The following is a 15,043-nucleotide window of genomic DNA, read 5'->3' on the forward strand; positions in this document are numbered from 1 at the left end:
CATGATACTGACAAGAGGGAGATTGAGTTAATAATTAAATCACTAAAGACCAAGAACTCTCATGGATATGATGGGGTATCTGGCAGAATACTGAAGTATTGTTCTATGTATGTTAGCCCAGTACTTAGCCATATCTGTAACTTTTCCTTTAGGAGTGGTTGGTTTCCTGACCAATTAAAGTACTCGGTAGTGAAGCCACTTTATAAAAAGGGAGACATTGATGATTTTGACAATTTTAGACCTATTTCTATGCCATCAGTGTTTGCTAAAGTTATTGAGAGGGTTGTATATACAAGGTTACTGGAGCATTTAAATTCACATAATTTGCTGTCAAATGTTCAGTTTGGTTTTAGAAATGGTTTAACAACTGAAAATGCTATATTCTCTTTTCTCTGCGAGGTTTTGGATGGATTAAATAAAAGGTTGCGAATGTTAGGTGTTTTCTTTGATTTAATGAAGGCTTTTGACTGTGTTGACCACAAAATATTACTGCAGAAGTTGGACCATTATGGAGTAAGGGGCGTAGCTTACTATTGGTTTGCCTCTTACCTTAAGAACATAAAGCAGAAGGTAATTCTCCACAATATTGAGAGTGGTAGTGATGTTCAGTACCAATTGGGCACTGTTAAGTGAGGCATTCCCCAAGGGTCAGTGCTGGGGCCATTGCTGTCTCTTATTTATATAAATGATATGCCTTCTAGTATTACAGGTGATTCAAAAATATTTCTGCTTGCTGATGACACCAGCTTGATAGTGAAGGATCTTGGTTATAATATTGAAACAGTATCAAATAATGTAGTTCATGAAATAAGTTCGTGGCTTGTGGAAAATAATTTGATGCTAAATCACAGTAAGACTCAGTTTTTGCAGTTTCTAACTCACAATTCAACAAGAACTGATATTTTGATCAGACAGAATGGGCATATTATAAGCAAGACAGAACAGTTCAAGTTCCTAGGTGTTCGGATAGATAGTAAGCTGTTGTGGAAAGCCCATGTCCAGGATCTTGTTCAGAAACTAAATGCTGCTTTATTTACCATTAGAACAGTATCTGAAATAAGTGATACTTCAACACAAAAAGTAGTCTACTTTGCATATTTTCATACGCTTATGTCGTATGGTATTATTTTTTGGGGCAATTCTTCTGATTCAAAAAGGATATTTTCGGCTCAAAACTGGGCTGTTTGAGCTATATGTGGTGTAAGTTCGAGAACCTCTTGTCGACCCCTATTCAATTGTCTGGGAATTCTGACATTGCCCTCACAGTATATACACTCCTGGAAATGGAAAAAAGAACACATTGACACCGGTGTGTCAGACCCCCCATACTTGCTCCGGACACTGTGAGAGGGCTGTACAAGCAATGATCACACGCACGGCACAGCGGACACACCAGGAACCGCGGTGTTGGCCGTCGAATGGCGCTAGCTGCGCAGCATTTGTGCACTGCCGCCGTCAGTGTCAGCCAGTTTGCCGTGGCATACGAAGCTCCATCGCAGTCTTTAACACTGGTAGCATGCCGCGACAGCGTGTACGTGAACCGTATGTGCAATTGACGGACTTTGAGCGAGGGCGTATAGTGGGCATGCGGGAGGCCGGGTGGACGTACCTCCGAATTGCTCAACACGTGGGGCATGAGGTCTCCACAGTACATCAATGTTGTCGCCAGTGGTCGGCGGAAGGTGCACGTGCCCGTCGACCTGGGACCGGACCGCAGCGACGCACGGATGCACGCCAAGACTGTAGGATCCTACGCAGTGCCGTAGGGGACCGCACTGCCACTTCCCAGCAAATTAGGGACACTGTTGCTCCTGGGGTATCGGCGAGGACCATTCGCAACCGTCTCCATGAAGCTGGGCTACGGTCCCTCACACCGTTAGGCCATCTTCCGTTCACGCCCCGACATCGTGCAGCCTGCCTCCAGTGGTGTCGCGACAGGCGTGAATGGAGGGACGAATGGAGACGTGTCATCTTCAGCGATGAGAGTCGCTTCTGCCTTGGTGCCAATAATGGTCGTATGCGTGTTTGGCGCCGTGCAGGTGAGCGCCACAATCAGGACTGCATACGACCGAGGCACACAGGGCCAACACCCGGCATCATGGTGTGGGGAGCGATCTCCTACACTGGCCGTACACCTCTGGTGATCGTCGAGGGGACACTGAATAGTGCACGGTACATCCAAACCGTCATTGAACCCATCGTTCTACCATTCCTAGACCGGCAAGGGAACTTGCTGTTCCAACAGGACAATGCACGTCCGCATGTATCCCGTGCCACCCAACGTGCTCTAGAAGGTGTAAGTCAACTACCCTGGCCAGCAAGATCTCCGGATCTGTCCCCCATTGAGCATGTTTGGGACTGGATGAAGCGTCGTCTCACGCGGTCTGCACGTCCAGCACGAACGCTGGTCAAACTGAGGCGCCAGGTGGAAATGGCATGGCAAGCCATTCCACAGGACTACATCCAGCATCTCTACGATCGTCTCCATGGGAGAATAGCAGCCTGCATTGCTGCGAAAGGTGGATATACACTGTACTAGTGCCGACATTGTGCATGCTCTGTTGCCTGTGTCTATGTGCCTGTGGTTCTGTCGGTGTGATCATGTGATGTATCTGACCCCAGGAATGTGTCAATAAAGTTTCCCCTTCCTGGGACAATGAATTCACGGTGTTCTTATTTCAATTTCCAGGAGTGTATTTTCTTTAATGTCGTTTGTTGTTAGCAATATTAGCCTGTTCCCAAGAGTTAGCAGCTTTCACTCAGTTAATACTAGGCAGAAATCCAATCTGCATGTGGAATGCACTTCCTTGACTCTTGTGCAGAAAGGAGTGCAGTATTCTGCTGCATCCATTTTCAATAAGCTACCACAAGAACTCAAAAATCTTAGCAGTATCCCAAACTCTTTTAAGTCTAAACTGAAGAGTTTCCTCATGGCTCACTCCTTCTATTCTGTCAAGGAACTCCTGGAAGAGCTAAAAAATTAAGCAAATTCCAGTGTTACATTGTTGGTTTTTTTTATTTAAACTTACGACTTGTCACCTGAATATGTTTTTTTTTTTATATTTCATTTTATCTGTTTCTAATATTGTGTTATAATTTCATGTATTGACTCGTTCTATGACCATGGAGACTTCTCCTTAATTTGGTCCCACGGAACAATAAATAAATAAATAAATAATAAGATACCATTTCAGATTGGTAGCCTCTTATATTGACATATACTGAGCAGTGTATTATGAACTAACAACTACTGCAATTCTACATCCAGATGCTGTTGTAAGACTCTAAAATCTCTTTTAGAAAAACAGCGACTTCCAGTGAGCTTAGTTAGTAAGTACTCCCCATAAGGAATTGGATATAAGTCTATGTTAGAGTATGCATTTATCATGGACTTGAAATTGCCACCATTTGGTTTTTTAATAAAAACCATGAGTGTCATCCACGGGCTTGCAATGGCCTTCTTATCATGAAGCCTATTTAATTCTGTCTTCGTAGCACCCCCAATAGTGAAAGGCATTGATTGAGCTCTATGAAACTTAGGAACTACAGACAGTTTTTTGGATATGTGAACAAAAAATCTGTGCCCAACCTAATGATGCTTCAAATATTTGTTTACAATTAGTGCATAATGACTGTAGATTTTGAAATTGAATTGCTTCTGACACTGGGTATACAAATCACACAATTTTGAATTCAACCGAGGTGAAAATGTCTAGTCCAAATATATTAGTAGCTTTAGACATATCTACTACTAAAAACTTCAGTATACACACTACATTTTTGTACATAGCTGTTACTGCTATCTGATATCGCAGAGAAATATTCTGTTTGCAGCTGAACACTACTTGCCTATGTGTCTCTGCTTTTATGGTGACTCAGGCTACCTGTATGTGTGTCTATTGAGCAGTGACAATACAGCTCCCATATCCACTTGAAATAAAACCAACTGACTGTTTATGGTGAGTGTAAGCATCAGCCTATTAAGATTTTCTTGGACTGCATTCTCCGCTGATGTAATGGCATTGTGATGACGAGCATCAGCATGATGTTTTCTGACGCACAAAATGCAAGTGTCAATCCTTGTTGGAGTAAACATACACTGCATCTCTGTGGGAGCAGTGACTTTTTAAATATGACTATAGGATTGTCCCTTTTTTCATGCAATGCCATGGTATAGGAGACGCTGTGACCAAGGGTATGCAACTGATTCTTGCTCAGTGATGGGAGAGATGAATCAGTAACTACAGTCTTACATCTGTCACAATATGGAAGATGATGGCAACAGAATGTCATTAGATGAGTGATTGATGAAGTGAGCTACTTCACTTACTTCTATCTCATTACTTAATGTATGCTGTGTTGCGACAACTCTCTCAAATGATTTCGCAAATTTGAGCATGTCAGTAAAGCTTGGGTGTCAAGTACCCAGTGCTTTAGATGTCACTTCTTTGTCATGAGATAACCACATAACTGTATCATTAATTAGCAATTCAATATAGAAAATGCTGCACTGTTTGCACACAAAGTTATGGCAATGCACTAAACCTTGCAGCCTGCAACCCAAGTCATTTATAACATTGGTTAAACTTAAACCTAGCTGCCACAATGTGTGTTTGATGACTATAATATTTGGCCAGCTGTTCACAAGGTTCTTGAAATATTAATGAACTGGGTTTGAGAGCAGTCACATATTTGAGACAACTGCATATAGGCAACTAATCAAACACAAAAGCAATGAACTTTACTGTTTAGTATCAGGAGTTTAACTTGCAATACAATGGAATTCAAAACATAGTAAATAAAACTCCCAGCTCTAGTCAGCTTCATCAAAACAAGTGACTGGAGATGTTGCTGTAACCAAAACCACTTAGTTTTACAGACACAACAGCCACTCTGAATCAACATGCAACTCCAGCAGTTGTTGGAGCTGCTGGTGATGCTGCTACTGCTGTTGCTGGGGCTATTGTCACATTTGTTGTTGCTGATGTTGTTGTTGACATTGTTGCTGCAGAAGAAGTTGCTGCTGTCAAAGTTCAAGACCGTTGGGTGCGTGAGTGCAAATGACTGGGAATGAAAATCCTTGTCCCGAGTTTTCTATCCATCATTAAGGATGAAACATGTACACCATGCTCAGATGTACTCTATGGTGAGTGAGAACCACATCCTTGTAGATCAGAACAATGAAGTTTGGCAATTGTAGAGTGTGAAGGAAAACACATATTTAAGCTTTTGACAAAGCAGAAATCATTGTGAATATATCTTAACATAACCAGAGAAAGATAGTCAAAACAACCCAACTCAATAACCTAAACAAAACATGTATGTATGTTGTGTACAAGACAGTTTTTTTGGACCAGCACTATCTGCAGCTCCTGTGCCCTCCTATATACTAGTAACTGCATCACAGGCTTTGCCCAGGTAACATGCTATGTCCACCTCTCTCTGGCAGCCATGTTGACTGTCAATGAAAATTATTGGGATCTCTGACAGGATGCTGCACTCAGAATTATCGTTGGGCAGAGATACCAATCCTATCCCCTCTGGAATAAAAAGATATCTTCAGCAGGATGACAAATCTGAGATGACTGTGTTTCCAAAACTGTCTTGTGAAACATTATCTTTATCGTTGTTACTTCATGAAATGGTACTAAAATCTTTGACTTGGATGCCTTCATGACTTTCATTCCTCAAACACATAATTCTGTAAACTCAATATCATCCACTATTAAAAGTATGGCTCACTATTCATCTCTGCTTATGCAGCTCATCACATTGAGGCTGTCTAAATTTTTCTAGACAAAACCCTTGCCCTTTACTGTCTATGATTATCTGAAGCAGGAACTCTTAGATTACGCTGTATGAGGGTTATAGAGCTTATCACAGCCAGCAGCTAGTTAGTTAGTTAGTTAGTTATATTACTTGTTCCATGGATCATGAACACGATTCTTTCGTAATGATGTGGAATGTGTCAAAGTACAAAATATTTATTTATCCCAAATAATCTTTGTTAGTCTTATAATCCCAAATAATCTTTGTTAGTCTTATATTGGCTGTACCAATTATTACAGTGGAAAAATCAAATGGGTGTTTGCATATTTATGGGCAGTTTAAAAATCTATCAGTGGATAATCCTACCCAATCACTCATCCAGATGAACTTCAACAGTGGGGAAACAATTCTTTTAAGTAGACTTAGCAGACATGTACCAGGATGTAATAATTAAACTAACAGTGTTGCGAGTGGCGCAGTACAGGCTGTGTCCATTGCAAGATGCTGAAACATCATAGGTAAGTTCATTAATCGGGGTGCTTACAGTATATTCTGAAAAAATGTAGTTCCACTTTCTGCCACCAGATGAAAATATGCCACTGTCAGAATATGAAATGTTTCCTGCTTTGACACCAGTATGCTGTTAATTGCTTGAAGATGTGTGTTTATTTCTTTTGTGAATTGATTGTTGGTGTAAAGGGATAAGAAGGTTAAGTTTTTTGTGCAAAGCACAATGGCTATTGAGAAGAAACTGGTGCACTGCTGGTAACAGTAGCACAGACTTGTGGGAAAATCACTGATAGAAATGGCTACAAAGAGGCCCAATGTGAATAAATGTGCTAAAGAATATTATGAAGAAATTTGAAGAAACAGGTGAATTAGGTGGTGCAGCAGGGAGAGGGAGAGGGCAATTCCCATTGCAGTTGTTGATGAAGTTACTTCAGCTGCAGCAGATTGTGCAGCATTTGCCTCAAATTCTGCTGCCAGTGCTCAGCCCATGTCATGAGAATTTCTTCCTCCTAGTCAACAATTCAAATGATTTTGAGGCACATTTTACTCTGGTATCCCTACAAAATTCAGAATGTGCACCATATGAAGCCCCAAGAAAAGCTACAACACTCTGATATTGCCCTTCATTTTTTTGGCAGACATGAAAATTGATAATGTGTGGTTTGGGAACATTCTTCGGATGGACAAGGCACATTTTACCCTGCATAGTGATGTGAAGGCACAGAATTGTTACACATGGGGTTCTACTTCACCATGAGTTGTGCAGGAAAATCCATTGCACCCATCTTATGTGGCTGTGTGGTGTAGTTTCACAAGATCCTTCATTCTTAGCCCATTTTTCTTTGAGGTGATGACAGAGAGTTGGTAAGTCAGGAGACCATATTGAACTCATTTTGTAACTTGTGACCGTGTACTAATAAATGTACCAGAACCACTGATATCATATGTTTGATCATTCCTTCTCTTCTCTTGCACCCACCCTCCTTCTGACTGCTTACAGTGCCATATTTTCATCTGTGGGCAGAAAGTGGATCTATTACTGTTTTCAACATACTTCGCAAGCACACCAATTAATGAAAGTACCTAGGGTGTTTCAGAACCTGCGATGTATACAGCCTGCACTGCAGCACTCAGAGCACTGTCAGTTTAATTATAATTACCTGGTACATTGAGCTCCTGGTAGAGACATTTTTGTGGTACATCACTTTAATGAACACATTATTTGGCCACTACAGATACAAGCTACAACCTGTTGGGTTTAGATGTTTGTCCCCAATTTTTCAATGCTCTTTGGAGCAACTGTGCCAGGATAGTTAAAATAGTTTAAATTGCCTGGACAATATCATTGAGACTGGGAAACCTCAATAGGAGCATCTAAAGAACATACAAATGATTTCACAAGGAATAGGTTTGAAACAAAAATAAATGCAGCATTTTTCACCCCTAAAAGAGTCAGTTTAATTCACCTACTAAATCAATTATGACATAAATATGTTACATTCATAAGATCTAAAGAATAGAACCCCACTTTTCAGATATTGAAGCAAAGCTTTCAAACATCACCGTATCTAGCTATGATGCATCCTAATACAGAAGCCATGAACACACAGGAATTTTGGTACTAATATGATAAAGATCTTGGTTCTATGTAGATAATTTTTGCATAATGCCACAAACCATTGCAGGGGCTACAAATTGTGACTCTATGTGTACAGAAAAACATTAGTGACAGAATTGTGCTCACCAGGGCCCTGCATTGTGAACCTTTTTCACTCAGAAGTACCTCACTAATAAGTTGCCCAACAAGCTGACAACAGGCTATCGCTACACACCCCTCAAGACCACATATACAGGGCATTTCACAAAAGGGCCTTTGGGTGATCACCTGGCTAAATAATCTTACCTATTGGCATGTCATTACTTGGGGTGTTCACCTGATTTAGAACATTTAATGCTCACTTTGCAACCATGCCCCAAATTTCTCAATTCAGTCGTCACCCCTTCACCTTCGTGGCACACTACATTGATTCTGATTATGCAGAACCATTCCTCCAATCATTGTACCTTCATGTTGTGGACACACTGTTCAGTTTTCCATATGTGATCAACATGGGACTATACACTACAGCAGATATGTGATCAAGGCATTATCCAAGATTTTTGCAATTAATGGACCACTACAGACACTTGTGTCTTATTGATTGATTGATTTTTTATTGGTCCAGTTTCATCATATAGCACAAATTGTACAATTGATGTTGGACAGGTCAAAGATAAGTTACAGTAATACATAGTATTAGCAATTAAAATTAGGTACCTATTACAAATAATTTTGTTTCTTATTCAGAAATTCTCTGACAGAATAGAAACAGTGCTTTATTAGAAATGCCTTTAGTTTAGTTTTAAATATTGGATGAGTAGTATTTTTTATTTCCTCTGGTATCTTATTGTGTAGTATTACACCAATGTTAATTATGCTCCTCTGATAGGTGGTTGTTCTGTGATATTTTTGATGTATATTTGATTCCCTTCTGGTACTATAGTTGTGTACACTTTGGTTCTGTAGCAGTTTGCCTGTTTTCAGGAGGTAGTCCCTAGTGAACAAGATAGTTTCATAAATGAATAAACTTGGAACATTTAGAACATCAAGCTCAGTAAAATGGGATTTACAGGACTCCATTTTTTTAAGGCCACAAATTATTCTTAAAGCTCTTTTTTGAATTCTAAAAACCTTTACACTGTGAGTTGAGTATCCCCAGAAAATGATCCCATATCGGATTAGTGACTGGAACTGTGCATAGTATACCTGCAGTACTGTTGTTTTGCTTGTTGTAGCTTTTAAAATTCTTAGATGATAGTTTTCTACACAAGTTATTTATATGTGTGTCCCACTTTAAGTCTTGCTGAACCCAAAGACCCAAGAATTTGGTGACACATTTTCTAGGAGAACATTTTTTAATTGGGCTTGAATAGACATTTGGTTAGTTGGAGGAATTAAATGAAAATTGACACACACAGTTTTTTCAGTATTTATAATGAGTTTGTTTTTTGTGAACCACTCAGAAAGTCTTTTCATAGAACTTTCTACTGTGTACCACAAAGTTTCTGGACTGGATCCAGTGAGCAGTATGCTGGTGTCATCGGCAAACAGGATAGTTTCTGTGGGACTCATATATTCAACTAAGTCGCCCACATAAATCAAGAAGAGTAGTGAACCTAATATTGAGCCCTGTGGTACACCATATTTTATTGGTAATTCCCTAGAAAGACAGTAGTTGTTTCTTGTTTTATTGATTTTGTTGAATTCATACTGAAGTGATACTTTCTGCGTGCAGTTTTTTAGCTATGCACACAACCAGCTATGTGTTACACCTCTTACTCCTCGTCTTTCTAATTTTTCGAGTAGAATGTTATGGTCCAGGATGTTGAAGGCTTTCGATAGATCTAGAAAAATACCTGCAGATAATTTATGTTGATCAAGGGATTTTAAAATGCAGTCTAAGAATTCGAAAATTTCTGTCTGTGTAGAATTAGACTTTCTAAAACCATGTTGTTTTACTGTAAGAGGTGCATATTTATTTATGAAACTTAAAAGCCTGCCATAGAAGAGTTTTTCTAGAATTTTTGAGAAGGAACTTAACTGTGACACAGGTCGGTAGTTTGATATTTTTTCAGAAGAACCTTTTTTTTAGCAGTGGTGAAACTTTTGCTATTTTAAAAGTATCTGGAAATACACCAGTTTTTAAGGAGAGGTTGAAAATTTTTGCCAAGGGGTTTGCTATGTGGTGAGCATTTTAATATGAAATCAGGTACTTCATCAAGACCACTTGACATTTTATTGCTTAATGATTTAATTTTACTTATAATTTCATTGAGGTTTGTTTCATACACATACGTAGAAGCAGTTGAGATCACTGACTTGCTGGAGAAACTTGGGACTGGTGAACTTGAATGAGGTCTTCAGCTAGTGAGGTGAAGTATTCATTGAATTTTTCCACAACTGAATTTGGGTCTGTGACTTTTGAGCCTTCTAGTGTTAATGATACATTCTTTTTCTTTGGCACTGAACTACAAGTTTCTTTCTTTATAACTCTCCATGTGGATCTCATTTTGTTAGATGAGTTTCTTATCAAATTGTCATTCCACATAATTTTTGCCTCTTTGATTACTCTACCATAGATTCTTTTGTAGGCTTTTGAATAATCTGTGAATTCTTGGGTTACTCTATATTTCTTACAAGAGTACGGCAGAAATTTGTTTCTCTCACTGGAAATTTTTATGCCTTTAGTTACCCAATGCTTATTATTGTTAGGTTTTACTGTTTTTACTTCTTTTCGAAATGCTACATTAAAATAGTGAAGAAAGATGCTCTGAAAACTCATGTACATGCTATGAACATTGTTCTGAGTGGCGATGCTTTCCCAGTTTTCCTTTGCCAGTAAGAGATTAAAAATTCTAATGTTATCTTCAGAAAAGGCTCTTTTTTCAACTACTTTTCTGGAACTGCTACTACTTGTTGGCATTTCTATACACAGCAGCTGTGCCTCATGATCACTATAACCCATGCTCAGTACTCTGCTTGTGAATCTGTAAGTTGTTTCTGAGATGAATATTTGGTCAATAATGGAATTTGTGCATTCTGTTAATCTTGTTGGACAGTATATTGTGGGGATCATATTGAATGTGTTGGTCAGATTTATCAAAGCATCTCTGCTGCTGCTGTCTTTTGAAAAATCAATATTGAAATCCCCACAAAGCACTATCTTCATATTTAGTGTACTGATCTTGTCCAGCAGAACCTCTAGTTTATTCATGAAGGCTGACAGGTTTCCACTTGGTGCTATATATATGTTAATAACTATGAAATTAAGCTCTGGCAGTTTGGTAATGGAAAGTTCAAAGTATTTTTCAATTGAGTCAAAATAACTTTTACTGACATCACAGAACTTTATTTGTTCTTTCTCAAAGATAGCAGAGCCACTACGTTTGGAAAACTCTCAGCTAAAATGAATTGTTAATCTATATCCTGAGATTGAGGTAAATTTTACTTCATCATTTCGTATCCAATGTTCAGTAATGCAAATTATGGCTATGTTTACTGCATACTGGAGTAGTGCTTTTAACATGGAAATGTTATTTGTGAGTGACTGAATGTTATCTAATAGCATTTCTAATATAGCACTTACCCTAAAAAAATTTCTGTATCTTTCTTGTGTGTGGCTTCTGTTCGCTGGTGGCAATCAGAGGGTGAGTTAACTTCTGGAGCTTGTATAAGTTTCACTTCATCCACATCTCTCTTCTTTGGTTTAAACCATTTTATAATTTTTATTGGCTGACAACTGGATTGATTGTTTCTTGCCTAATTGGTTTAAACAATTTGGTAATTTGCGTTTAGCTGATGGCACAGCTTGGAACTCGTCTAAAGCACTTCTTAATCTCCATTTGTTTGTCACTTATACTTTTTTCTTCACTCTTCTTCGAAATGCAAGACATATTTTTTCAGCTAGTAATTGCTTTCCTGGCATATTTCTGTTTATTTGTGAGATATCATCAGATGTGAGGAACACAGTGACTTATAATATTTATCATAAATTTTGAATCATCTTGATCACAATATTGTGATCATGGCAGTTTACATTTGTAACAGGTCTCAGTTTGAACCACAACAGTTCAAAAACTTTCCAGGACAAAGTGAAATAATCCACTCAAGATCAACTCAGTTTCATCTTCAAACTAATGATGAGGCAGAATGACTTGTGTGCATTATATAAATTCATGTGTCTAAAATAATATCCAACTTCACTTCCTCACAATCAGAGCTCATTATATTTTTATGTACATACAATTGTGCATTAGCCGGTGACAGAAGCCAAGCAGAGATCCTTCATAGCTGGTATCCTTTACACTGCTATTCCTGCTACCTATGCCACCATCATGCTGGTACCTACATTGCCTATTCCCTTTGACCTGGCTCAGCAGAATGGGCTAGAATCTTTGGGAAGTGCCTAGGGTCATCTGCAGTCACAGTAAATGCCTTAGAAGACAGCCTCATGCTTACAGGGCTCAGCAGTGTGCACTGTTTGCAATGCCCCACTGTGGTTATATCAACCACCAATTCCTCCATCTCACATCAAGAACATATGAAAGTTCTCTGTACCTTCTTAGTCATCATAAAAATTGTACCACTGACATAGGTCAATACCAGACTGCCGTGCACCATTACCAACCAGAGGCATACTCTACTTGCACACCACTCATACTAGAATCGACCAGCACATTTTCAGGTGTTACCTCATCCATTGCTACTCATTCGCATGCCACATGAGACATGCACAATCAGCAGATCCCCTAAGACAATGTCATCAATTTGGCCATCAACTTCCCACATTAAGTTAATAGCTATACTGAGATATCATTAACCCTTACCAATGAAACAAATATCAAGAGAATACTGTCAGTGCACAACAAAGGTCCGCACCGGCTGAACAATAATGGGGCTCCACAGAACCAAAGGTATGGGTGCTAATGGCCATACACACCAATGTCATGTGGGCAAAATGCTGTATCACCGGATACTGAATTGGATGTTGAGCCTATGAAAACTGCTCAACTCCAAATTTCATGGGCACACCACTTAGTTGATGCCAGTGGTATTGTTTCTGATGACTCATACAGTTTCATGGTATGACTAAACTGGGGATAGTGCAAATCAATTCTTTGCTGGGCAGTATTGCCAGAACATTGTGCACACTGCTGTTCTAAATATTCCTCTTTCAGTGACTGGTATTTCCTGCTGGGCTTTGCCTCTGGGTATTATTCAGTGTTATTTTGTCAAGAGTCATCTGTAGTCACTTGCACACCACTGGAACTGTCACAAGGAACTGTAGGTTATGGAAAGAGTGACTTGCTGTGGCTGCATTTGTTCTCCATTTACACCTTTATGGCTCTGTCTGTGCTACAACTAAGTGATTGTGTATTTATAATAAATCTTTGGTTCTTCAAACACACTACTGTTTATTTTTATTTTTTATTTTATAAAAAAATTCATAGGGATAGAGCAGCTACAGCACCATACTGACTCCATTCTAGTGCTTTGAATTTACATGAAGCATATATTATATACTGCTAAGTTATATACTGATGATCTTAGTGTTGAGCATCTATATCCAACAAGAATATTTTGTTTTCATTTAAAGTAAAATTAAGTTACTCCATTTTAGCTTTACAGTTATAGTTATTTACCTTTTTTTGTCATTTGCATGTATTTTACAGGGACACGCTTGTGTCACGTACAGCTCATCTGAAGGATGGTTTAAATAGGTTATTCTGTCTTGTCCCATATGAAGTTATTACCATAGAAATTTGGGATTATATTATGCCACACTGGATGGAAGCTATGGTAAATGATGTCCCAGGAAAAGAACTACCAGAATTAAAAATGCTGCTAAGGTAACTGTTTTAACATTATACTACACATACCATGCTAGAGAGACAAACTTCGTAGTAAGTCAGATATTTTGGGGATGTACTGCTTGTTAAATATAACTGAAGAAATTTATCATACACTATTTTGAATAATAAATGACTTCTATGAAAGAGGAATCAAACCAGAAGACTTCACACAATGCAGATCCATTACCAAGATAGGAAAGGCACCCGACTGCACCAATTATACAAAGTGGTCAGAAACAGTCTGAAAAGCTAGTAATGGTGTTGCAGGGTAGTTGTCCTGAGAAATAATTGTTAAGAAAAGAATTCAATGTGTTGTCCTGTTTCTGAGTTAATTAGCATTGGAGTTAGCCAGCCAGGCCATTGCATGCACAAATTCAAGTGGCCTGCCAGAGATTGTGTTGCCAAATTTCTTATTTGTTTGGTTTCCTAAAACTGAACAAAAGAGCAATACAAAAATTAGACATGGGATACTAGCAAGTCTCAAACCCAAGCCAAAGGCTGAGCAGTCTCGTGTGCTATCATCTACACTAAGAGAACAACAGACACTATTAAATTGTATCTTCAATTTCCATATTCAATGGCCTGATTGGCTAACTTTGATGCTACTTAACTCACAAACAGCACATCATATTCAATTTTTTCCTTAACAGTTATTTATCAGCACAACCTACTCTGCAACACCATTAAAAGCTTTTCAGACTGCTTCTGACCACCTTGTTGAACACTGTTGATGTTTTTCCATGCCTCCAAAACACTCTGCATCAGCATCTACATCTATACTCTGTGAACCACCATGAGGTGCATAGCAGAGGGTATGTCCCATTATACCAGTTATTAGGGTTTCTTCACATTCCACTCACATGTGGAGCATGGGAAGAATGCTTGTTTGAATGCCTCTGTGCATGCAGTAATTATTGTAATATTATCCTCACAATCCCTATGTGAGCAATATGTAGGGTTTTGTAGTATATTCCTAGAGTCATAAGTAATGCCATTTCTTCAAACTTCATTAATAGAATTTCTAGGAATAGTTTATGTCTGTCTTCAAAAGTCATCCACTTCAAGTTGGGACAAGTTGAGATGGAAGGGGATGGATGCAAATGCAGTGTGCAGCTTTCATAAATTGATAAAGGGAAAGGTCTGTAAGTATCTGAGAAAAGACCAATTTGGATTTAGAGAAGGCAGAGGAATAAGAGAAGCAATTTTGTTCTTGCACATGGTATTGCAGGGAAGGATGGATGTGAATTTATGGACTTATTTTACCTTCAATGGCACAGAAAAAACTTTTGACTATGTGAACTGTGAGCAACTC

General features: G+C 38.8%; 1 protein-coding gene across 4 annotated transcripts in view; it reads left to right on the top strand.

Annotated features, from left to right (window-relative positions):
• The window catches only part of LOC126297705 (protein unc-79 homolog), an 810,295-nt gene that overhangs the window by 170,877 nt on the left and 624,375 nt on the right, over positions 1 to 15,043 (top strand). For all 4 annotated transcript variants that reach the window (XM_049988834.1, XM_049988837.1, XM_049988836.1 and 1 more), the window contains exon 11: positions 13,552 to 13,728. In XM_049988834.1, the coding sequence (XP_049844791.1) occupies positions 13,552 to 13,728 (177 nt within the window). The remainder of the gene's footprint in view (positions 1 to 13,551; positions 13,729 to 15,043) is intronic.

This window comes from Schistocerca gregaria, chromosome X (genome assembly GCF_023897955.1).
Source record: "Schistocerca gregaria isolate iqSchGreg1 chromosome X, iqSchGreg1.2, whole genome shotgun sequence".
Lineage (NCBI taxonomy): Eukaryota > Metazoa > Arthropoda > Insecta > Orthoptera > Acrididae > Schistocerca > Schistocerca gregaria.